The sequence below is a fragment of the Hyperolius riggenbachi genome, chromosome 1, assembly GCF_040937935.1.
Source record: "Hyperolius riggenbachi isolate aHypRig1 chromosome 1, aHypRig1.pri, whole genome shotgun sequence".
NCBI lineage: Eukaryota > Metazoa > Chordata > Amphibia > Anura > Hyperoliidae > Hyperolius > Hyperolius riggenbachi.
The window spans coordinates 536,800,758-536,827,530 of record NC_090646.1 but is presented as its reverse complement, the minus strand read 5'-3'; the positions used below and the strand labels follow the sequence as shown (position 1 = coordinate 536,827,530).

Here is a 26,773-nt window from a genome sequence, read left to right as displayed (position 1 = left end):
TGATAACACCTTTCTCTAGGATAATGAATATCTTTTTCACAGCTTCTTTCAAATCAGGTATCACCCCAGGATGTGTTGTGTATATACAGAAGCAGTGAGTGACTATGGATATCATATTCGTTGATATATACAGCACAGCTTTCTACACCAATCACACACACTACAATTTGCCCTTAATTCACTAAGCTTATCTCCTGTCTTTAACAACGTTTCTAGAGTTATCACCATGGTGATGAGGCATGTCGTATTCAGGAGACATTTTACCTCAAGCAAACCTAAAGTTAGTTCTTCTGTCTTTAAGTTAACTCTTTAATCCTTAAAATAACTCCAGAATTAAAGACAGGCTGTTTATTAACTGCGTGTGAAAATAACTACAGAGGAGGTAAATTAACTACAGAAGAGGTAACTTAAGGAATGAAGAGATAAAATAACTCTCTCACTGTGTGGAGGTAAGTTTTCTCTTGCCTTATCTCCAGCATGATCTTAGTGAATTGAGGCCATTGGCCTCAATTCACTAAGCTTATCTCCTGTCTTTAATAATATTTCTATAGTTATCACCATGGTGACGAGATATGTAGTATTCAGGAAACATTTTACCTCAGGCAAACCTAGTTAACTCTTCTGTCTTTAAGTTAACTCTTCAATCCTTAAAATAACTCCAGAGTTAAAGACAGGCTGTTAACCAGTTCGCATTCAGTCGTTTTTCGCTTCATGCATCCGAACAATGTTCACCTCCCATTCATTAGCCTATAACTTTATTACTACTTATCACAATGAACTGATCTATATCTTGTTTTTTCCGCCACCAATTAGGCTTTCTTTGGGGGGTACATTTTACTAAGAGCCACTTTACTGTAAATGCATTTTAAAAGGAAGAATAAGAAAAAAACGGAAACAAATCATTATTTCTCACTTTTCGGCAATTATAGTTTTAAAATAATACATGCCTCCATAATTAAAACCCACGTATTGTATATGCCCATTTGTCCCGGGTATTACACCATTTAAATTATGTCCCTATCACAATGTATGGCGACAATATTTTATTTGGAAATAAAAGTGCATTTTTTCCGTTTTGCATTCATCACTATTTACAAGCTTATAATAAAAAAAAAAAGAAATATTTCATCTTTACATATATATTTAAAAAGTTTAGACCCTTAGGTAAATATTTGTGTTTTTTTTTTTTTTTATTGTAATGTTTTTTTGTTTTTTTTAATTAAACATTTTATGTGGGTATTTTTGGGAGGGTGGGATTGAAATTGTATTTTTTTTTGTAAATATATGTGTATTTTTATTTATATTTAACATTTAGATGTAGTTTACTTTTTGGCCACAAGATGGCAGCCATGAGTTGTTTACAGTGACGTCACTCTAAGCGTACCACGTACGCTTAGAGCGACATAGGAAGCAGAAAAAGCGTAGCTTCCGAGAGAAGCTGTCGCTTTTTCTGCGGGGGAGAGGAATCAGTGATCGGGCACCGTTGCCCGATTCACTGATTCACTGGCTAACAAACCGCCGGCCGGGAGCGCGCGTGCACGCGCGCGATCGGCCGCGTGGACGCGCAGCAGCGCACATGGCTTCCTGGACGTGAGTTTCACGTCCAGGAATGTCAAATAGTTATTAACTGCAATGTGAAAATAACTACAGAGGAGGTAACAACTACACAGGAGGTAAATTAACTACAGAGGATGTAAATTAACTACAGAGGAGGTAACTTAAGGAATGAAGAGATAAGATAACTCTCTCACTGTGGCATAGCAAGTTTTCTCTTGCCTTATCTCCAGCATGATCTTAGTGAATTGAGGCCATTGTCAGATTCAGATAGTAAAGGTAGACAGAGGACTATGTAATTACTCTACAATAAGGAAGTGGGAAACTAGGGAAAAGGAAGGAGAACAAGAGCGATGACGAATTATGACTAAACATCTATACTAAACAATTATCCACGTAGTATTCTTATACATGAGCACAATCAAGCCTTTTCCTTTTAAATTGTATATGTTTTACCATATATATGTTGTAACACAAGGGGATAGGTAGTGGGTGTTTTACCTTCTGAGACAGCGAATCAGCAAAAAAGGGCACAGGAGCTCTTACAGAAAAAAGGGTGCCAGCATAGGCTCCTATTATAAAAGCCACGATTCACAGCAAAGCAGGGAAATTTGGGATAGATTCTATTGGGGAAACGAAATTTAGCTGAATTGCGACTAATCGTGGTGGTGCCTCCGTGTGCCCAAATTTACTAACTGTTCTGCAAATCACAGCTCTGGAGTGTGTGTGTGTGGGGGGTTAATCTTTAGGTATGGGGGGTGTTAGGCGACACCAGGGAAGATTAAGGTTAGGCACCACGGGGGGTGGGTGTTACGCAGAGCCGGGACAAGGTCCTTCAGCACCCAAGGCTGAGACAGAAAATTGCACCCCTCCATCCCTCCCACCCCAACCGTCACACAGATTGCTATTAGACTAAGAGGCGCCCCAGGGCCCCCAACCTTAATCTCTAGTTATCTGGCTTGCAGCCACTGCTATGTATGCCCTTTTCTTATTTCTTTCTGCTTCATACACAATTAGGAATGACAGCTGAATGAATTGTGCGCCCCCTCCTACACTGCGCCCTGAGGCTGGAGCCTCTTCAGCCTCTGCCTCGGCCCGGCCATGGGTGTTAGGGTTAGGCATCAGTAAAGTGGCGCTTCTGTGTGAGAGTAGGGTTAGGTTTAGCCATAGTGAATCCAGCTGTAGAATCTACTAGCTGCAATCCCATGTGCCCTTTTTTTCCAGGCGCCTTTTAGCATGTATGCCTGGGACAGGCACGGTACAAGCAAGTTTTATGTGAAACAATCCTTATATTTCACCACCTCCAACTTTATTTGTGCTGTTCAGGCTATTTACAAGTATTTACACTTTGTACAGAAAACTGAAAACAAAACAGAATATAAACTTGCCACTTAATGAGCTCTAAGTAAACTTAAAGAGACTCTGAAGTCTCAAAAAAAAGTATTTTTATTTAAAAAATGGTTCATATGTTAGCCCTAACTAAACCGCCGCATTCCCGACGCTGTACTCTATCTAAATCCCCCCAAACTCCCCGGGGGGCAATCCGGGCAGCGCTTCTGTGAGAGGCAGAGCTTAGAGCCGCAGCTCTGCCTCTCAGCGTGTCTGTCAGCCCGGATCGCCGCCTCTCCCCCGCCCCTCTCAGTCTTCCTTCACTGAGAGGGGCAGGGGAGAGGCGGAGATCCGCCGCTGACAGACGCGTGTGAGGCAGGGCTGCAGCTCATAGCTCTGCCTCACACGGAAGCGCTTAGGGCAGCAAAATCCACGACCTAGAAAGGTTGAGGATTTTGCAGGGGAGAGGGAGGGCAAGTTAGGGGGGATTTAGATAGTTTACAGTGGCGGGGATGCAGCAGTTTATTTAGGGCTAATATGTTGAACACATTTGTTAAAGAGAACCCGAGGTCGGTTTGAAAATGTGATCTGCGTACAGAGGCTGGATCTGCCTATACAGCCCAGCCTCTGTTGGTCTCCCAAACCCCCCTAAGGTCCCCCTGCACTCTGCAATCCCTCATAAATCACAGCCTCGCTGTCGACACACAGCCTGTCGCAGCGGGCTGTGTTTTTCTCTATAGTGTCAGTCTGCTGCTCTCCCCACCTCCTGCAGAACTCTGGTCCCCTCCTGCCTCCCTTCCCTCCCCGCTGATTAGAGGGAAGGGAGGGGGGCAGGGACCGGAGCTCTGCAGGAGGCGGGGGAGCAACCAAGACTGACACTACAGATGTAAACACAGCCAGCACAGCGTGGCTGTGATTTATGTATGATTGCAGCGTGCAGGGGGACCTTAGGGGGGTTTGGGAGACCAACAGAGGCTGGGCTGTATAGGCAGATCCAGCCTCAGTATGCAGATAACATTCTTCAAACTCACCTCGGGTTCTCTTTAAATAAAAAGATGTTTTTTTTGAGACTTCAGTGTCTCTTTAATCAGGAGACACTCTCTACACAGGACAGGTGGAAGGGCTCTTTTACACGAACGGCTGACATCAGAGCACTTCACTGCTTTTCACCCACTCCTGTCTCTGCGCTGGGCGCTTTCAGCTGTCACCACTGCATGTGCATCTGAGCTGTTGGCAGCCGGGTCTGTACGTTACATGCAGCATTTATTTCTTACCGGGCAGTAACCGCACCACGTGTCAACCGATGACACACATGGAATGAATGCTCCCATTCGGTATCATTGTTTAATGCCCCTTACCAAACATAAAGAGGCCTGTTTAACTTTTAATTTCTCTACAAAAGGAGCAAAGGTAGGGCCATAACCAGAAAATCCACTTCACCTCAATTTGTCTATATACACCTAGCTATTATACCTAACATGCCCAGCTATTATACCTAGGGGTCACTTCTGAATGTCCCAAAATGTAATCTAAAGAAGACTGACCCGATCAACTATGTCACCCACATGTTCCAGGATGCGTTTGTGAAGTTGGCAGGTCATCTTGCCAGTGTACATTTTTGGGCATGTGCATTTATCCCATGGTACAAATTTACTGACCTGCAACTCTGTCTGTCTGTTTGGCTTCCCTCCAGCTTGCATATGATACATATAGCCTACTCGTGGGGAAAAGCACAGCCTGTTGCATTGGTGCTGGATATCAAATAGAGTAGGCATTTAAAATAATCACAAAATAACTGAATGGACACTGATCCCTCCACTATCCAGAAGAAGCAGAAAATAAACAGTGAAAACTCAAATTATGATAACCATGCTGATACAGTGGCTAAAGTTCCTTATACCATATTTAAAAATAGCCCCCCTGGGTTCAAAGAGGATTATCTAAAAATGGAGAAGACTTGAAACAATTGCCAGCTTGCTTAGCCTAGGCTGCCTCAGAAATGTAATCCTCACAGCAGAAGACAGTAGGGGGGACAGCGCCAGGGTTCCGTCGTGTTTGTCGTTTTTCTTGAAATCGCAGGCGGTTACTGCCTCGCACCCGATCAAGCATGTCGGCCCTACATCTTGCCAAAAATAGAAAAATGACCAGCACCGGCCGTTCCTTAAAAATGCAGGCATTTTATTCACCAGAACATGTGAACAAAAATATAGCCAGCAATATCCGACAGCCTCAAGGATGTAAGTATAGCTCAATAGTATTCATAGCTCTTAGCTGCAGAAATTGGCTGAAGATATCATCAAGACATGGGATATGCCCCCATTGCAGCCCGATCTGCCCACACAATGGACAGTTGCCGTTTTGAACGGATAAACTGTTCTTTGTCAAGTGTATAGCTGTACATCTTGCAGCATGCAGGCCAATCGATACATGCGACTCATTTTCAGTCTGAAATTGGTTGCATCATCGATCACACATGCTCTTGGTGGCACATATACAGGATCTTCTCAAAAAATTAGCATATGTGATAAAGTTCATTATTTTCTGTAATGTACTGATAAACATTAGACTTTCATATATTTTAGATTCAAATACACACAACTGAAGTAGTTCAAGCCTTTTATTGTTTTAATATTGATGATTTTGGCATACAGCTCATAAAAACCCTAATTTCCTATCTCAAAAAATTAGCATATTTCATTCGACCAATAAAAGAAAAGTGTTTTTAAAACAAAAAAAGTCAACCTTCAAATAAATATGTTCAGTTATGCACTCAATACTTGGTCGGGAATCCTTTTGCAGAAATGACTGCTTCAATGTGGCGTGGCATGGAGGCAATCAGCCTGTGGCACTGCTCAGGTGTTATGGAGGCCCAAGATGCTTCGATAGCGGCCTTAAGCTCATCCAGAGTGTTGGGTCTTGCGTCTCTCAACTTTCTCTTCACAATATCCCACAGATTCTCTGTGGGGTTCAGGTCAGGAGAGTTGGCAGGCCAATTGAGCACAGTAATACCATGGTCAGTAAACCATTTACCAGTAGTGTTGGCACTGTGAGCAGGCGCCAGGTCGTGCTGAAAAATTAAATCTTCATCTCCATAAAGCTTTTCAGCAGATGGAAGCATGAAGTGCTCCAAAATTTCCTGATAGCTAGCTGCATTGACCCTGCCCTTGATAAAACACAGTGGACCAACACCAGCAGCTGACATGGCACCCCAGACCATCACTGACTGTGGGTACTTGACACTGGACTTCAGGCATTTTGGCATTTCCCTCTCCCCAGTCTTCCTCCAGACTCTGGCACCTTGATTTCCGAATGACATGTAAAAGTTGCTTTCATCCAAAAAAAAAGTACTTTGGACCACCGAGCAACAGTCCAGTGCTGCTTCTCTGTAGCCCAGGTCAGGCGCTTCTGCCGCTCTTTCTGGTTCAAAAGTGGGTTCATGCTTCCATCTGCTGAAAAGCTTTATGGAGATGAAGATTTCATTGTTTAGCACGACCTGGCACCTGCTCACAGTGCCAACACCACTGGTAAATGGTTTACTGACCATGGTATTACTGTGCTCAATTGGCCTGCCAACTCTCCTGACCTGAACCCCATCGAGAATCTGTGGGATATTGTGAAGAGAAAGTTGAGAGACGCAAGACCCAACACTCTGGATGAGCTTAAGGCCGCTATCGAAGCATCCTGGGCCTCCATAACACCTGAGCAGTGCCACAGGCTGATTGCCTCCATGCCATGCCGCATTGAAGCAGTCATTTCTGCAAAAGGATTCCCGACCAAGTATTGAGTGCATAACTGAACATAATTATTTAAAGGGTGACTTTTTTTTGTTTTTAAAACACTTTTCTTTTATTGGTCTGATGAAATATGCTAATTTTTTGAGATAGGCAATCAGCCTGTGGCACTGCTCAGGTGTTATGGAAGCCCAGGATGCTTCGATAGCGGCCTTAAGCTCATCCAGAGTGTTGGGTCTTGCGTCTCTCAACTTTCTCTTCACAATATCCCACAGATTCTCGATGGGGTTCAGGTCAGGAGAGTTGGCAGGCCAATTGAGCACAGTAATACCATGGTCAGTAAACCATTTACCAGTGGTGTTGGCACTGTGAGCAGGTGCCAGGTCGTGCTAAACAATGAAATCTTCATCTCCATAAAGCTTTTCAGCAGATGGAAGCATGAACCCACTTTTGAACCAGAAAGAGCGGCAGAAGCGCCTGACCTGGGCTACAGAGAAGCAGCACTGGACTGTTGCTCGGTGGTCCAAAGTACTTTTTTTTTGGATGAAAGCAACTTTTACATGTCATTCGGAAATCAAGGTGCCAGAGTCTGGAGGAAGACTGGGGAGAGGGAAATGCCAAAATGCCTGAAGTCCAGTGTCAAGTACCCACAGTCAATGATGGTCTGGGGTGCCATGTCAGCTGCTGGTGTTGGTCCACTGTGTTTTATCAAGGGCAGGGTCAATGCAGCTAGCTATCAGGAAATTTTGGAGCACTTCATGCTTCCATCTGCTGAAAAGCTTTGTGGAGATGAAGATTTCATTTTTCAGCACGACCTGGCACCTGCTCACAGTGCCAACACCACTGGTAAATGGTTTACTGACCATGGTATTACTGTGCTCAATTGGCCTGCCAACTCTCCTGACCTGAACCCCATCGAGAATCTGTGGGATATTGTGAAGAGAAAGTTGAGAGACGCAAGACCCAACACTCTGGATGAGCTTAACCACTTGCCGACCAGTGGCTTTCTGGCTGATCTGTGCTGCGTAGGCTCTCCAGCCCGCAGCACAGATCAGGTTTTAGCCAGGGCGATCAGACTTACCCCCTTTTTTCCCCACTAGGGGGATGTCCTGCTGGGGGGGTCTGATCGCCGCCGGCTCTCTGCGCTTTGCGGGGGGGGGCTCTTCAAAGCCCCCCTCCGCAACGTTTTCGGCGCTCCCTGGCTTCCCGTCCCTCCCTCTCCCTCCATGGCCTGCGCAGGACGGTTATCCGTCCTGCGCATTGAAGGATAGGCTTCAGCCTATCATATGCCGGCGATCCCCGGCCAATCAGAGGCCAGGGATCGCCGATCTGGCTTACGGCGCTGCTGCGCAGCAGCGCCGTATGATGTAAACAGCGGGGATTTCTTCCCCGCGTGTTTACATTTTGCCGGAGAGCCGCGATCGGCGGCTCTCCGGCTGTTCACGGAGACAGCCTCCGTGAATGGACATGGAAAGGCCGCTCGAACGAGCGGCCGTTTCCATGGAAACTTGCAGACGACCAGTTTACGCCAATCGGCGTTAGCTGGTCGTCAAGAGGTTAAGGCCGCTATCGAAGCATCCTGGGCCTCCATAACACCTGAGCAGTGCCACAGGCTGATTGCCTCCATGCCATGCCGCATTGAAGCAGTCATTTCTGCAACAGGATTCCCGACCAAGTATTGAGTGCATAACTGAACATAATTATTTAAAGGGTGACTTTTTTTTGTTTTTAAACACTTTTCTTTTATTGGTCTGATGAAATATGCTAATTTTTTGAGATAGGAAATTTGGGTTTTCATGAGCTGTATGCCAAAATCATCAATATTAAAACAATAAAAGGCTTGAACTACTTCAGTTGTGTATATTTGAATGTAAAATATATGAAAGTCTAATGTTTATCAGTATATTACAGAAAATAATGAACTTTATCACAATATGCTAATTATTTTAGAAGATCCTGTATACAGTACATTCGATTAGATTATAATAATAAAATTGAATGGTCAATCTGCCTCCAAGTCGCCTGATGTATAGCCACTTTTACATTTTCCACAGAAGGAAATGGTTGCAAATTGAATTACTCACACAAGTAAAATGGGTTTATTCCTGAACATGCAGTTAAAGGAATACTATCGATACTCAAGTGTTTTAAAATGACAGTGTACAAATAATGTCTAAGTAGCTGTATAAACATTTTCCTACTTTTCATGTTAAATATCAGAGGGAAAAGCTGTAATTTATTGAGGGTAGGATTTAGCTATATTGGGACAAATCAATTGCAGAAGGGGTGTCTGCTTCAATGCACAGCCAGAGTTGCATATCAGACTACAGAAAGCAAATATCAAACATATCAAACTCTGAAAGCAAAAACAGTATGAAAAAGCTGTGACAATTAGTTACATTTCCTCTGCTCTCTTCAGACACTTCAGTCAGAAACAGAGCTCCCAACAGCTGCAGCTCCTGTGTCCTGTCTCTCTCTGTCACACACAGAGCTACACATAGAGTTAACTGATCAAGTGTGAGGGGAATTTCCCCTCTCCTCATGGCTCAGTCAGCCGTCAGTTTTGGCGTCAGTAAACTTTGAATGTATTTTGCTAACAGTACACAAAGACGTTGCTACTAAAATGTATACACCAGTACTTAGCAGCACTTCCCAAACAATTCCTGTGTCAATTGAAAAAAATATGCGAATCGATAGTATTCCTTTAAGCCTTGAAAAACAAAAAGGTCCAGACTGTTCATGTCATACATAAATGTAAGTGTGCAGGTAGTATGGAATTTGCTTATTTACCTTCACTGAAGAAGCAAAGAAGACACTGCATGAGGATGCACATACTGTAAGGAGAGGAGTGCATGCAAGGCGCTCAAACAGTGCTGTCAAGTCACAAGTAATAGCACAAAACAGGAGGTTGTATTCTGGGAGCTTCTTAGAAAAAAAGGAGTCATTTTGTGAAAATTGATCACATTAATATTCCTGCTTGCTTACTGGAGTTCCTGGGAACTCAGCAGACACAAGATAAGCCAGAGGCAAACTTCCACTCTGCTGACCTGCTAATAGCTGACAGTGGCTGCCAACTGTTGTGGGAGTTCTGTGAAGGTGAGTCAAAGCCTCTTTTCAGGTTGGCTGGTCCTGAGGTCTCCTCTGCACACAAGGACTTCACTGAGCTTTTATGGGCTGCATATCATGTAGAAATAAACCTGTGTAGGTTCACATGTAGGGATAGCATAGTGTATCCAAAAGAAAGGACAATAGAACAGTTAGAACTTACAGTTCCCTTTTGTACTGTTGAAGACATTTCACTGTTAATAAAACCAGTTCAGAGGTAGCAATGGAATATTTAATAGAATTCCTCTATGGCCCATTCACACTGGGGATCGCAAAACTATAGCGATTAGTGCTGTCGTTTTGCGGTGACGATTTTTCATGGTAAACGTGTATTTTTGACTGGTTTTGAGCAACTGCGATGAGCACTTTTTAACATCGCAATTACAATCACTTAAAAATCGAGAGAAAGCGATGCATGCCCACGTTTGCGTTTATCGCAAAAAGCAGGCAAAAGCGGCAGTGAGATCACTGCCATATACTTTACATTTCACTAGCGCTTTTGAAAGTGCTAGCGATCGCCAGCGATTAGTGGGACTCCTTAATGTGCACCCAAGCCGAAGGCCGGGTGCAAAATGAAAGAGAAGCCTCAGAATCCTTTTGAGGCGTCCCTCGCTGCTCTGATGTCCCTGGTCGCTGAGCATGCCACCCCCCCCCCCTCCCCGAAAATCAGCGTCAAGGCATTGCTGCTAATGATATCAGGGCTGCACAGCTCGTCTACCTGCATTGTGGCCATGCAGTAGCTGCGGCTCGGGATTACTTAAAAGAGCGAGAAATGAGGGAGAAAGAGGGACAGAGGGATTGATTTTCTAAAGAGGGACTGTCCCTCCGAAAAAGGAACAGTTGAGTGCTATTATTATTATTTATTGTATTTATAAAGCGCCAACATATTACGCAGCGCTGGACATTAGTTTAGGTTACAGACAATATTTAGGGGTCACATACAGCAATATGACAATACAGGAATACATGCAAACCAGATCACGCAGCACAGTATGAGTACCAGGTAATGCTTAGTCAGTCACTGGATGGGAGCATGGAGATTAGGCAAGTTAGGTTCACTCAAATGCATAGCATGGGTGCACAGTAATGGAGGTGCATGATCAGGTAGGACACAAAAGGAGGAGGACCCTGCCCAAAGGCTTACAATCTAGAGGGAGAGGTAGGGACACGAGAGGTAGGGGACCAGAGTTCAGCTGTGGGTTTAGAGCAATTGTGAGGGGTAGTAGGCCAGAGTGAAAAGGTGAGTTTTGAGGGCCTTCTTGAAGGTGTTGAAGGAGAGGGCTGCCCTAATGGGTGGAGGTAGGGAGTTCCATAGTGTTGGAGCGGCTCTTGAGAAGTCCTGGAGGCGTGCATGGGACTGGGTGATGCTGGGTGATGCGGGGGACGGTCAGGCGAAGTTCATTGGAGGAGCGGAGTGAGCGGCTTGGTGTGTATCTCTGAGTAAGATCAGAAATGTAGGTTGGACAGGTTTTGTGGACGGATTTGTAGGTCAAACACAATATCTTGAATCTGATTCTGGACTGGATAGGAAGCCAGTGGAGGGATTTACGGAGGGGAGCCGCCCTGGTGGAGCGATGGGAGGAGTGGATAATTCTGGATGCCGCATTCATGATGGACTGCAGTGGGGCTAATCGGGTCATAGGGAGACCAGAGACTGAAGACCAGACAGTAGTCGAGGCGGGAAATTATGAGGGCATGGATGAGGAGTTTGGTGGTGGCAGAGGTCAGGAAAGGGCGAATCTTACAGATGTTACGAAGGTGGAAGTTGCAGGACTTTGTGAGGTTTTGGATATGGGGAGTGAAGGAGAGTGCGGAGTCCAGGGTGACACCCAGACAGCGGGCTTGAGAGGTAGTGCGAATGGTAGTGTGGTTAACAGTGACCTGCACATCTGGGAGGTCCAGGGATGACCGGGGTGGGAAGATCATAAATTCCGTTTTGTCTAGATTTAGTTTCAGGTCCCTGGTAGTGGTGGATATGTCAGGGGTGTGGAGGTAGATTTGGGTGTCATCTGCAGATGATAGTTAAAACCCATGGAGGCTATGTGGAGTTTTGATGCTATGGAGTTGATGCAGCAGACACTGCCATTGGTGCACTGCATTTATGCACTACGGATACATTATTGCTCCAACACTGAGTGGGCTCAGAATCAGTCACAGTACATGTGTAGCATTTTCATGCACATAATAACCACATAGCAGCACATTACCAAAAACCATGAATAAGTGACACGAAATACAGAGTGTACTCACTGTGGACCATATCAGTGCAGTATAAAGGCATAAGGGCTTCCATCCAAAAACGCAGCACAACGCAGGCAGCGTAAAAGCGCCCTAACGCTTCTTCCCCACAAACATAAATGACGTCACAACGCAAGTACTTGCGTTCTAAAGAGATTCTTCCTGATGAGGTTGTAATTTCTATTCATTATAATAAATGAAAATCACAATGCACTTGCATGAATTTGGGAGCAGCCGTGCATTGCAATTCCACAGTGAATCACAACCCATCTATAAGCAAGTGAAGTCTGGCCGGTGTAAGTCATGGAGCCGATAGAAAGACATCAAAGCAACAAACGTTGATTCTGGTAATACCTTTAATGACTAACTGTATTGTTTATTGAAAGCTTTCAAAAATAAAATCGGACCTGAATCAGAACTTCCTCTCTGCTCTGAACGATACGCTACAGCATAATAACCTTCATAGAAAAACATTTATTGTTACAGCTGATACAAATCCTGCAATAAATCTGCAGTGTGTATACTTCCTGCTTTCATGTAAGCAGACATAGTGTTAACATCCTGTGTTTACAAATTAGCTGCTATGACACCTGGCCAGCACTTTAGCCTCCCCTGTTACTACTGATAATACATGGCATGTGCCAGGCTGCACTAATGCATCTAGGAAGCTGAGGAGTTTGCCTTCATTTTTGCAGCGATAATAGACACTGCTTGCTAATACAACGTTACAGTGTTTATAGATCAATCTTCATTTCTTACAAATAAGAGAAACTATCTATGCATCCATCTAGTCTCGTTCAAAAGCAATCGTATTACAAAAATCATTAAACACGTGACACCCACCATGCTGCCGCTGCAGAGGTCACTGATCAGTGATCAGCATGAGCGTCTGCGACTTCCTGTCATAGAGCCTTATGGAACACTGCCCTCCAGTGGAGAAACGTAGTAATGCAGTACCACTGATGTCATTCCATACATTCCTTTTTTTTTTTTTTGTAAGAAGTTTTGAGTCAGAAGGATGATACCATTTATTAATTCTTAAAAATTTTTTGTATAAGATTTGTAAAGTTCCTCAGTCATTCGATTGTGTGTGCCGAATGGGGGGTCTAGGTAATACAAATAGCTGTTTTCTTTTTATTTCTGTATCTATCAAAAGCAGTCAAACACCAGGATGTGATATCTTTGCAGGTGTCAAACATGGTACAATTTTTTCATTTTTTTCCGATTACATAATTTTGTTTGATTATTCAATTAGATCCAATATAAAAAATTTTCCTACATGTCCGATCAGATTTTCATTGAAAAAAATGGCATAATCATTAGTTTTCTTGATCGAAAAAAAAAAAAAAAGGATTATTTTCGCTTTCATTTGATTTGATTGTTTTAGCCGAATAAATGGGAAAATGAAACTTTTTTATTGTACCGTGTATTATAATTGTGTATTCTCATCTGTCTTCTTCCTCCTTCTCCTCTTTTTTTTTTTTTTTCTTATTATATGATGAAAAATGAAAAAATATGCCCTCTGCAGCAATGAGGTGAAATTTGAGCGCAGGGAGGCCACATATCCTCTCATTGTTGCAAATTGCAGCTCTGCGGCAGGGAGGCGGAGGGAGGGGTGGTTTGGGGATGTGTGTGTTAAGGTTCACATGCGTCCGTTCGTACTGATACATTGCATACGTTGAACTGAACGGAAAGCAACTTTGCTGAAGCACCGGCGGACTGGAAACGGAAGATGAAGTCCTGCATTGTGGGCAATGGGAGAACAGAACGTTTCTTCACACCAGTGAAGAAACAGACCGTTCAGAGAGCAAAATCCACTAAGGTGGGGATCTGGGGGACGTGGGAATGGGAACCGGGCCGTACCTGAGCAGGCGAGTGGGTGAGGGAGGGTGTCGCAACCGTGCGAGCGGATGAGAAAGGGTTCAAAATGTACCCAGGCGTCTATTCTAGCCGGGCGGTAGAGAGGGTTTCTTCCAGGCTTCCTTCCACGTCATGTGACTAGACACAATGACGCATGTAGTCACATGATGCGGAAGAAGACGAAAGCCTGGAAGAAACCCTCTCTACCACCTGGCTGCAATGAAGAAGACGTCTGGGTACGTTTTTAACCCTCCCTCACCTGCCCGGCTGCTGCACCCTCACCTGCTGTGGCAAACGGAGTGAAAATGGATCCGATCGCCCGGTGATCATATCCGTTTGCCAGTGTGGACCAAGCCATACAGATCAGGTGAAGCCGAGACCGGATCCGCTTTACCGGATCCGTTTGGCTTAAAAATACAGTGTGAACTGGCTTTAGGCTTTTCATCTTATGTTGGATAAACACGTTGCAACTCAGATCAAATCAGTAATCTCCTACATGTCCAATCTGCTCTCGTTTGATAATGGGATCAATTTTCAGATCATTACTGCACAAAATCAATCCTATTATCAATTGGGAGCAGATCGAACATCTTGGAAATTATCGATTCAACCCGCTGATCATTTGCATCACGTGTACCGGCTTTTTAGACTACTACAGGGACGTAACACTGACTATGGTAGAGATTAGATTGTAATTTTTGCTGTGGACAGTAAGGCTACTTGCATACATCAAATAAGGATGCCTAGAAAAAAGGGCACGAGATATAGCTGAAATGTTATAATATTGTCTATAACCATAATTTTTATTTTCTTCATGTGAGAAAATCTGAAGATATCGTCTACTCTATTACAATGAAAACGAAAATATATGTACCAACGTAATAATTTTATAATATTGTCTATAACCATATTTTATTGTTTCTCCATGTAATAAAATCTGAATATATTGTGTGTAACAATAAAAATGAAAATATTTGTGCAGTCGTAATAACTATAGTAAAACAAATAAATATTAACAATATTTTACTACAACTAAACTGAACCCTACTCTCACACAGAACCCTCCCTTTACCTATCACTAACCCTTAGGACCCCCCCTCAGTGGTGCCTAACCCCCTAAGACTCCCCTGCTGGTGCCTAACCCTAAGACCCCCCTGGTGGTGCCTAACCCTAAGACTCCCCTGGTGGTGCCTAACCCTAAGACTCCCCTGGTGGTGCCTAACCCTAAGACTCCCCTGGTGGTGCCTAACCCCATGACCCCTCTGCTGGGTCCTAACCTTATGACCTCTCTGCTGGTGCCTAACCCTAAGGGCCGGTTCACATTACAAAACGCGGACGGCCACACATGTGGAACGCAACGCGTACGAACGCACGCCATCTGCGTTTGTATGCGTTGCGTGGCTGATCCCATCACTGAAAAGTGAATGGGACAGCCGCGCGTTTTTGCAAAATCTGCGTGCAGCATGCGTTCCCGGACCGCACAGGTCCGGAACGCATGCAGTGTGAACATCAGACAGTGCACTCTATGCACTGTCTGATGTCGTGCGTGTCGGGCCACCCGCACGCGTTTCCAAAACGCGGCTGGAAACGCGTGCAGTCTGAACGGGCTCTAAAATCAGTTTCCTGACACCTAACTCTAAAACCCCATTTCTCCACTGCAAATAACATTAATTCAAAAAATGAAATTTAAAGTGAACCTCCAGACTAAAAATCTACTCAACAGAACTGAAAAGGCTTGGTGTTTCTTTAACAGTTTCACAGCATCAGAACTTGTTTTTCTTACCAAAGCATCATTTTAGCTGCATTTTTAGCTAAGCTCCACCCATCAAAGAAAACGGCTTAGGCTTTTTTCCCTGATGCTGTGCAAAGCATTATGGGATTTCCTATGTTGTTATTCACATTGCCTAGCAACTGGGAGGGGTGATCAGCACACAGGACAGTTGGAACTGTGTCTCATGCTCCCTGTCACCTCCTTTCAACCAAAAAGATGGCTGCCCTCATGAAATCAAACATTTGCCTGTTCTTTTAAAGAACAAGCGACACCCATGCTAACCTAGAAATAAAAAACACATATATAAGTAGATAAATACTACTACTACTTACATAACAGATGTATTGTGCTATCCACGTAATGATTCCTGTGGATTTTATAAAAGAAAAGCAGGAAATCCTATTCAAGGCAGTGGCCATTTTGCCAAGCTAATGCATATCCTCCCCGACTCTTGTTTTGCCCCCTCCCTTCTCTTGCTCATTGTTTATTCATCAGCTGCCCTCCTCCCAGAGTCTTTTTTTTATTTACACATCCAATCACTGAGTCACCTCAGCCTTGCTTGTAAACACAAGTGATCAGCTAGGCAGGGAAATATATGGAAGTGGAGGAATATATCATAGATAAAAAGAACTCCCAGCATTCAAAAGAACTCCCAGCATTCAACTCTTTGGCACTGTTTGGCACTAGGGTCAGTGCTCGTAAAGTATGTGATAACTCCCAACCATAACAGCAGAAAAAGTTTTGAATGCAGGATTAGCATCTTTATAGTCTATTAGCCCCAGGAGCCCTTTTTTCCTGATTCCGTAATTGAATCACGATTCGACGCAATTATATTGTCCGTTGTGGCCAGATTACCAGGGGGATTTACAAGGGAGTGGAGTGTCCGGAGAGGACAGCACGGGACCTCATGCTTCTAATAAGGCTGAAGGAAGCCCCAGATAAGTATGAATACACCCCATCTCTGGAACACTTTCATGATATGACTAAACCCTCTAAGTAAAAAGTACTGTGGAAGATGTGAGTGTTATATAAATATACAATAACAATAATGTACACACACACAGCACGCTGCACACACTACTGATTCAGTACAAATGCAATGGAACCATTTGTGGACCAATCTTGCAAACTTGCCAACAATGATTTCAGTCGTCCCAATTTATTAATTCTGGACAGAGTGAGAAATTTGGTCAAATCCTTTGGCTGTTCACTACAGTTGTGTCCTTGTTGATAAGCCTTCCCCTTACTAAATGCTCCCATGATGTCAATTTTGCATGCATATGTGAATCCTCATGCCTTTGCGTCCATTTTTTGCATGCAATATTTTTTCGTTTATTTTTTGTCATTCATCTCTATTGGCATACACAAAAATGTGCGTGAAAACACTTAAAACGCCAAGGCTAAGATGCCAGGTGGCATCCCGAAAAATTGCAGCACTGCTGTCTACAATTTGTCTGCGTGCAATCTCTGGATACAGTGGACACAGGCCCACTTGAAATACATTACTATGCAAATCAGGGTGCAGAAAATGCACTCAAATTCAAATGTAGTGGAAACAGGCGCTAACTGGCTTCAGCTTCCAGCATGAAAAGAAGCCTTTCAGCCTGAAATAATACATGCTCCAGTCTATACAGTACTGTGAGAATGTGTTACAGATGAGATCAGGGAAACCATGGCCCATAACTTCACTCTACTCAGGAAGATCTTAAAGCAAACCTAAACTGAAAATTAAAAGTCAAAATAAACATACACAGGTCATACTTTCCTCTCGTGTAGTCTGCTCATAAATCTCTTTCTTCTCTCCTGCATCCTGTTTGTCCACTGTGATCAATGGATTTCTCCATCCTCCATTTTAAAAATGGTCATTACCCCCTAACAGCTTCCTGGTCAGAACACTGATAAACTGTAATATCGCCTACTTGAGCCATAGGGAAACATGGACATTACCTTGCTCATCAGTTGTCCTTTAATTTATAACTGACAGCAACTGCTATACAGTATTTCAAAATCTTGTCAGAACTCGAAGGAATAATTGTCAGAAGAAAATGGTGAGCTTCTGAGAGGAACTGATGCCAAGGTAAGAATGTAATACTAGGCATAAGCCTGCCCATTTAAAATGGGCGCTAGGGCTCAGCCGCGCCCCCTCACAACCTTGCCCATGCCGCAAGCCACGCTCCCTGCCAGCGTGGACACATTGCGGCCGCAGCTTCCGCGTTTCTATAAGCACAGACGTCCATTGTTTCGGGTGGCGATCTTCTGGCAGTATTTTCCTGCCCCCTTGTAGGCTCAACATCATGATGATGTTCATCCAACAGAAGCAAGCCCCACCAACAAAGTCTGCTGTAAACCTGCCTAGTTCAGTTTTGTAAGATAATTACATGATCACATTTTTAAGAAAGGAATGTTTCACATAAAATGCAGCATAGGAAACGTTGGTTTCTAAGCTGTTAGATGATAGATATACAAATATACCTCAACCTGGAGATAGACCTGCTGAGAATAATGAAGGATTTTTATTGGTCGCTGTAAACTTTTCTGCAGTCATGTGCCTGATCAGTTGTGGACCTGAGAGGCAGTGGCGTAGCTAAGAAGCCGTGGGCCCCAGTGCAAGTTTAGCATTGGGGCCCACCAAGCATGCTATAGATAACAACTGATAGAACACACCAAAACCAATCAAGAAGAGGATAAGAAACTGTGTGTTAATGATCACTACTATTCAAATCAACTATAGAAGTGAAAATTATCAGCACAGGACAACTAAAGAGCTAATACTGTGTTTGAGGGGTGGCCCCTCTAGCCCAAGGGCCCCGATGCGATCGATACCTCTACACCCCCTATTGCTACGCCACTGCTGAGAGGTGTAAATATACAGTATATGGCTCAGAACAGTTCGAAACACGAGGGATTTTTCCTAAGCACCATCCTCTGTTTTGCACCAGTGTAAATGGAAAATATGAACACCAGGGGGAGATGTTTGCATGGAAATACAGAATAAACACTCTGACACAGATGCCACATTAACTACTACTGTATGTAATTAAACACATTTAAGTAATACACATAACATTGGCAGTTTCTTTAGTTACTTTCCTATATTATTTTATTGTATTTTTATAATGGAATGTTGCATAGGTATAAACACATCTTTGGCAAAATGAAGAGTAAATACATGTCTATTTACTGTAGAAGGTCAGTGTTAAAGGTGAATAGACACAGGAGTCAAAGCATCTGATTATTCTGGGTCAGTGACTTAAAGTGACCCTGAGAGGAGTAAGCATAAAATATTTATACATACCTGGGGCTTCCTCCAGCCCCCTCCGCCTCTTTGTTTTCCCGTTAGCAGCCCCAATAGCTTTGCGAGTTAGGACACACTGCATGTGCGTGGCCCAGCCCGCGTGAGCGCGCCTTTGCAGAACGCTCCCAGCCGCAGGAGCGAGATGGGGCGCATGCAGCCACACTGCGCATGTGCCGACTGGCCAAACTTATGGGGCTGCTAACGAGAAAATGAAGAAGTGGAGGAAGACAGCGTGGGAGCGATCGGTGTGGAGGGGGCTGGAGGAAGCCCCAGGTATGTATAAATCTTTTATACTTACTCATCTCTGGTATACTTAAAGCTACATATACATATTGGATAAAAGTTGGGAAAAATGGCCGACAACTGCTAGCCGTTCTAATGTGTGTACAGTGATGGTGCTTCACATCCCCCAACACCCAAGCATGCTGGATCACAATGTTATTTTCACTCTCCCATCCTCTCTGTCCTGCACCAATTGTCATTCCTACGCTCCCAGCCACACAGGATCAGTCACCGATTTGTCATCCTGCCGAGGGACACATGCAATAATTGTCACCTGGCAGAGATCGTGAAATAATCTTTTGGGCAAGTGTGCCTGGTCCCTTGCCAAGTGTGCCTGGTCCATTCCACTCTGCTCGGTTCTCCCAGTATCCCGCTCTATAAAGGCTCATACACACGCCCAATGAGTGCACAACATGCACACGATCACACACATGACCTGACGAACCTCACAACCTGATGACCTCCACGACCTTTATGTTCACACGTCTAGACGGACAACATACGAACAAAGGACCAACTCATTTACATCAACGTGCACGACAGACTGCGCATTCAAAAGTAATACAAGTCGTTCAAACGACTTGTACACACAGACCAACTGCACAATATCAGAAGACCGTAGGCCAACGTAGATCCGTCAGTTACATCAGGCGCAACGCCTGTTATCAGTTTCTCGTCAAGTCGTTTGCACACCTAAATACACCTGATTATCATCCAACACACTAAAGTCAGCCGATAATCAGGCACTTTAGTTGGACATGTGTGTAGGTAGCTTTAGCCAGGCGACTCTGCGAGTCGTGGGCCACTGTGCATGTGTCTGGCTGCATGCCTCCTCGATCCCTGAGCATGCACAGCAGACAATTTTTGCCTCCTGCAAAAGCACAGAACTCTGCCGTTCATGGGAGAAGGAGGAGAAGGAGGAGAAGGCCCCTGGCACATAGCAAACATCCAGCGTTCGGAGGGTGACACCAAGGGAACCAAGCAGCTTGAGATGAAGGCGAGGGACCAGGAAGACTCCAGGAGGCTGGAAGAAGCCCCATATAAGTAACTGGACATTTTTTTTTCAGTTAAAGTTTCCATGCTAGATCCATAAGTGACGTCGGGCAGCTACTATACACACACTAGATGAGCGAACGATCATTGGCCATCTCAGATGACTTTTATCTAGTGTGTACGTACCTTTAAAGCATTGGATAAAAGCCAGCCATCACTGTCTTTATTGACTGCTTCAGCCAATGATCGTTTGCCTTTCTAATGTGTGCACAGAGTACAGCTGAGATCACTTAGGGCCCGTTTCCACTTGCGCGGAAACCCGGGCCGAATCTGCAGAGTTTCCCACAGGCAAATCACACGGGGAAACTCTGCCATAGGAAGGAATAGCGCCGACGCCTGAATCGCTTGTGCCAGATTCGGCCAGCATTTCCATCTGAAGTTGTGTGGGAGGCTGCGAATCCCATAGTCGTTCCCGCAGACCCGGAAGTGCCGCCGTGCGTCTCACACGCAGACGCGTGCAGCTCAAGTGGTAATGGGCCCTAAATGATCTAAGGTGTGTGTGTGTGTTTTTATGTAAAATTATTACTTTTCATTTTACACAGATAGAAACAGCATCTGCAGGGCTGTCCTATCAGCAGGGCCAGTTTAAGCAACAATGGGGCCCCAGGGCAAAATAAACCTGGGGGGCCCCCCCAACATATACCCCGGAACAAAAATTGGCATTAAGGGACCTTTTTTGCAGCTGGTATAGTCAGGGTGTGAAGTCCCAATCGGTCAGAGCTCCACATTCTGGCTATCCCAGCCTGCATGGGGGAAAAGGGGTTAAAAAGTTTCAGGATGGGGGACCCCATATAATTTTTTTTTTTTAATTCCCACACTCTAAACATAAAAAAAAAAATAGGAAAATAGGAAAAAATGCCAGTGATCTTCATGCAGCCATATTGCGGCTGTATAGCGATCCCTGGCCAAAGCGCTGCGGCTGCATATAGACCCCCTGGAAACCCCGTCAGGAAATTTATTGCGCTTTCGTTTGATGCATGTAAAATTACACTATCGTTAGGTTTGCTACTAAAAGTTACATTTACCGCATTTAAAAGTATACTTTTTTCCTTTGAAACTTTAAAATCGATTTTCTCAAAAACTATAAGGTCTTTTTGAAAAATTGTTTTTTCCTCTTATTCCTAATGATCTCCTTAACATATTCTAGCATTTAAGGTGGATTTGCTATTAACCATTAAAGTCGGCAGGTTTTTAAATGTGTATTTTTTTTCCTTTGAAACTTTAAAATCGATTTTCTCAAAAACTATAAGGCCGATTTGAAAATGTTTTTTCCTCTTGTAGCCACTGGGGGCCCCTACAAGCTCTGGGGCCCTGGGGCAGCTGCCTCCTTTGCCTCTATGGTAGCGCCGGCCCTGCCTATCAGTGATCATTATGATCACATGATCATAGTAATGAGGAGATCAAGAGTAATTTCAATGGCTCCTGATCTCTAGGTAGGAAACATTAGCTGTTGGATGAGGATGACAGCTTAATCTCTGGCAGTGGATGTGGTGGGTATGACAGGAGCAGCAGGCACAGTGACGATCCTCGGCAGAGGACCGTATTAATCAGGTCACCTCTCAGTCACCTTTTTTCCAAGCTAAATAAGCCCAGTTTGTCCAACCTTTATTAGTGAGATCTTCCATTCCTCTAATTGGACAGGAGGTCTCACGGGAAGAGCAAATTTATGGGTGGGATGCTATCTGGAGATTAGTGAGGAAATGTACAGAGAGGACAGTTTACAGTGAGGGTTAGGCATTTGAAGTGAATCCTTTTGGTAACTGGCAGTGAAGTGAATGGAGGACATGACACAGAAGGGCAGCCTCAGAGGAGCAGGAGGAGAGGTAGATAAGGTGAGCAGCAAAGTTTGGAAAGCTCAGAACTGATCGGAGATGTGCCAGTCTGTATTTTGGTAGACTGTAGACAGTGGCATAGCTAAGGAGCTTGGGGCACCAGTGCGAGATTTATATGGGGCCCCAAGCACTCTAATCATATGGAGCCCCAAAACCTATTAAAGGGATACTTAAGCATCCCCCCAAAAAAAGAGTTTCACTTACCCCCCAGAGAAATCCTTTGTGGCGGCTACCCCGAGTATAGCTCTGGGTTACCGCCAGGAGGGTTAAGCGCCCCCCCCCCCCAAAAAAAATAATTTCACTTACCTGGGCTACTACCAGCCCCCTGCAGCAGTCCTGTACCCACGCCAGTCCTCAATGATTCTACCTTCCCCTTGGAGGCAGCGTGCCACTGTGCCTGTGCAGCCCTGGCAACGCGTGTCCTTGTTTGCATTGCTGTCTGCATGATGTCATGCACAGGCGCAGTGGCCTGGCAACTCAGAGTCATCGAAAACAAAACGAGCTGGTGGCAGAGGAACAGAGGATCGTTGAGGACCAGCCTGGGCACAGGACGGCTGCAGGGGGCTGGTAGAAGCCCCAGGTAAGTGAAACTCTTTTTTTAGGACACTTAAAGGGAACCTAAACTGAGAAGGATATGGATTTTTCCTTTTAGGCTTCTTGCACACCAAGACGTTGCATTAGGTGGCACGTTAAGGTCGCATAACGTGCACCTAACACAACGTATGGTGCTGCAAGAGCCGACGGTAGAGTGAGCCGCGTTAGGCGGCTCGAGTCCTATTATGTCTCCCAGAGTGGCGCTGATTGGCCAGCGGGACCACGTGATGCGGAGCGAGACACTCCGCATCACGTGGTCCCGCCGGCCAATCAGCGCCCGCCAGTGCAGTGAATATTAAGTAGCCATGTGCGCGGCTACTGTAGCTGGCTCTCCCCGCCTCCTCTCCACCCCCCACTGCGCATGTGCAAACAGTCTAACGCGGCTATAGCCGCTCCAACGCCGTAGCATGCTGCACTTTGCACAGAACGTGCAGCGTTACATGTAACGCAACGTGGGCTGTGTGAACAGCCCACTTGTGTTACATTGCTGTGCGTTGGGGGAGCGTTACAGGCGCACTAACGTGCGCCTGTAACGTCTTGGTGTGCAAGCAGCCTTAAAATAATACCAGTTTCCTGACTCTCCTGCTGATCCTGTGTCTCTAATACTTTTAGCCACAGCCCCTCAACAAGCATGCAGATCAGGTGCTCTGACTGAAGTCAGACTGGATTAGCTGCTTGTTTCAGGTCTGTGATTCAGCCACTACTTCAGCTAAAGAGATCTGCAGGACTGCCAAGCAACTGGTGTTGCTTAAAAGGAAACATCCATATTCCTCTCAATTACGGTTCCCTTTAAGTATCCCTTTAAGAACAGCTGCAGTGTCAGAGAGGTGTAATCAGAGTAAGGAAACAGTGTGTTAAGAATTACCACTATGTAATGTACATATATATATACATGTTCATTATCAGCATAGCACCAATGAAAAGCTAATAATATGGATGAAGGTGAGTCCCTAGTGGGCCCCTCTGGTCCAGGGGCCCTGGTGCAGCTCTCCATCCCCTATTGCTACGCCACTAGCTGAAGAGCAGAATGTTGTGAAGGGATAAAGCTGGGGAATACTTTTGTGATGGAAGTAACAGGAGGTATTGAATGAGATGATGGGCCATATGCACTTCACTTTTTCACCTGAGTTTTCTCCTAGGAGAGACATTTCCAACATCTTTTTAAAATAGATTTTCAGCATTTTGTAATAGAAAAAGTACCAAAAAGTAGGTGAAAAAGTACTATAAAAATTATTTTGAGTATTTTTTTGCTTGCTGGTGGCTTAATGGGCATTTTATTGACAAGTTTTAAAATATCACCTTGGAGAAAACTCAGGAGAAAAAATTAATTGCATATGGCCCGATGTGTCTTATGGGAATTCAAAGTCAAATGTTGAACACATCGCTAACTTTGAGGCTAGTGATGTGTTTTGTTTCTATGGAGGGACAGCGATCAGCGGACGATGGAGCGGTTTCAATCGGTCGGAAGGGTTGAAAATGTGATTGCTCATGCTCAGGGATCGTTCGAGGCCCCAGAATTTTTTTCCAGCCGGGTGGCATGAAAAAGTAGCCGGGTGGGGCGAGTTGAAAATGCAGGGCAACTGTGCTTACAGCATAGGAGGAGGTGAGCCGATGACAGCCGGGTGGTCACCAAATCTAGCCGGGTGGAGCACCCGCCTAAAAGAGCCTGGGGAGAACACTGCACTATAGTCCTCTGAAACAGTCGTTATCAGCCATTTTGGCCGACTGTTATCGCATGTTTATACGTACCTTTAGTATCGGAGTAGGAGACAGTGAGCGAATGTCTAGACTGGTGTTCATCCTAATGGGTAATTTTGCCTTTTTTAATATTTGTGTAATTTTAGCTATAATGATTCTGCCAATAATTACAATTCAATGGGTAATCTTGATTTTGCACACTTTCTATGTAAATTTTACAAGTTACGTAGTTTTCATTATGAAATCCACTATTGTATGCTTTGCGCAATTTTCATTGATACAAGTTATGTAAAATATAGTTCATGGAAATCAATTAGCGTATTTTAATCTAACTTGCGAAAAGTACATTTGTGGTAAGCATGCCATTTGTCTACTGGATAGTGAAGAAGAGCGAGAGTGAATATGGCCATTTTCATTTCAGCATCATTTTTACAAAAATGTCACATTTTCGCTCAGATGAGAATATTTGGAAACTAATATGACAGCTGTAACGTTGTGAAACTAAAAAAAGGTAGATGCTCAGCTAAGATAAGGGAAGGCTCTAGATCCCTTAGAACCTTCCTGATCCTCTCTGCTTTTCCTTGTTCCACCGCCAGGCCCTTATTCAAATCTCCCACCAGCTGCATCTTCAGGTCTCCAAGTACTCCAGAACATGAGCGGCTCCATACTGTGCTCACATGTGCGCAGTACAAGCTGCGCGTCTCTTGAAGATACAAGTACTTCTGTGGCATTCCAAGGAGACCCAAAGATGCAGCCAGCAGGAGATTTGAATGGAGGCCCGCTGGTGGAATGAGATATAGCAGAGAGAAAGATGAAGGCTCTAAAGGAACCAGACCCTTCCTTCCTCTTAGGTGAGTATGTAACTTCAGTGGCGTAGCTAAGGAGCTGTGGGCCCCGATGCAAGTTTTACATTGGGGTCCCCAAGCAATCTATACATAATAATTGATACGGCGCACCAAAACCTGCCAATGGCAACTACAGTGTCAGAGGTGCAAGAAGGGAATGGGGAGCAGTTTGTTACTGATCCCTACTATTCAAAGTATCTATAGAAATGATTATTATGAGCGTAGGACCAACAAAGAGCTAATACTGAAATTGAGAGAAGGCCCCCTTTGGCCTAAGGGCCCTGATGCGGTTGCAACCTCTGCACACTCTATTACTACGCCCATGTGTAACTTTTTATTTTTTTGTTAAAATTGACCTTTAAAGGAAATCTGTAATGAAAAAACACCCCCTGCGGGACGAACACGCTAAAACCAGCACAGGAGATTTGGGTGCAGCGCAGGAGATTTGGGCGCAGCCGGAGCCACCATAGGCCGTAATGAGAATTATGGCTATAGCAGGCACAGGGAGTAACTTCAGCGCCGTCAGAAGACGGAGCTGAAGTTACTTTTAAAACATAATAATTCCGAATTATTTCATTCCCCACCATCCATGGCGGCCTGGAGGGGGAATAGTAATTAATATGGCCGGGACTTGTGCAGCGGCAGCAGGATCAGCCATATACCGGCTGTATCCTGTGCCCAAGTCTTCAGCACCGTTATCTCTCGTACGCCTGTGGGATACTTACCCTGGGAGGTAGAAGCCTCTGGATCCTAATGAGACCTTCCCCGTCCTCTTCAGCCTCTTGGATCCACTGCTGACAGCCTCCGAATCGCTGACAGCCCCCCATCGCCCTCCGGCCTGACCGCAGACAGCCGCGTGCTCCAACGGGAGAAGATCCTCCATCCGGGTGCCACTGCCGCCACCGCCCCTCGGAAATCCACTGCCGGTGCGGATATACATGGAACACTGTCCGACCCAAGTTCCACCACTCAGCAAGCAGCGGCACCAGTCCCACAACTGCCCTCCGGCCTGACCACGGACAACCGCGGGCCACGTGCTCCGCCAGGAGAGGATCCTCCATCCGGGTGCCCACTGTTGCCACTGCCGCTCGGAAGCCCACTGCGCCGTCCGACCCGCATGACAAGACGAGCCATGGATGGCCGCGTCCCACGGGCTCCTGCACACCACTGAGCCTACCACAGTGAAGGATAAATAGGTGCCCTCCACTGCCCGCCCAGTACAACGCCGGCTCAAGGAAATGCAGGCATGTTCCTCTGGGTCCCTGGAGCTGCCAAGCATCCTCTTCAGTCCGTAGGAGTCAGCCTGCCTACACCAAGGACACACTGCTGCCTGGTGCGACTGTTCAGCTGGTAAGAACCAATTGCCACACGTGCTCTTCCCATCCTGTCTGTCCTGCACACTGCTGGCCTGCAAAAATCTCCCTCTGACCTGCACACTGTTGGCTTGCTTGGTACTCTCTCTGCACCCTCTGCTGCATTGCTGCTCTCCCTGGAATACTGCTGACTGATCTCCCTGCTAGCTTTATTGGAGCCATTTCTGTACTCTCTGCTGCATTGCTGACCTCCCTGTAATGTTTACTGCCAAC

General features: G+C 45.1%; 1 protein-coding gene across 2 annotated transcripts in view; it reads right to left on the bottom strand.

Annotated features, from left to right (window-relative positions):
- C1H5orf63 (chromosome 1 C5orf63 homolog) overlaps positions 1-26,773 on the bottom strand; it is a 132,267-nt gene extending 105,494 nt beyond the window's left edge. For both annotated transcript variants that reach the window (XM_068271652.1, XM_068271651.1), the window contains exon 1: positions 25,913-26,773. In XM_068271652.1, the coding sequence (XP_068127753.1) occupies positions 25,913-26,248 (336 nt within the window). In that variant the 5' untranslated portion in view covers positions 26,249-26,773. The remainder of the gene's footprint in view (positions 1-25,912) is intronic.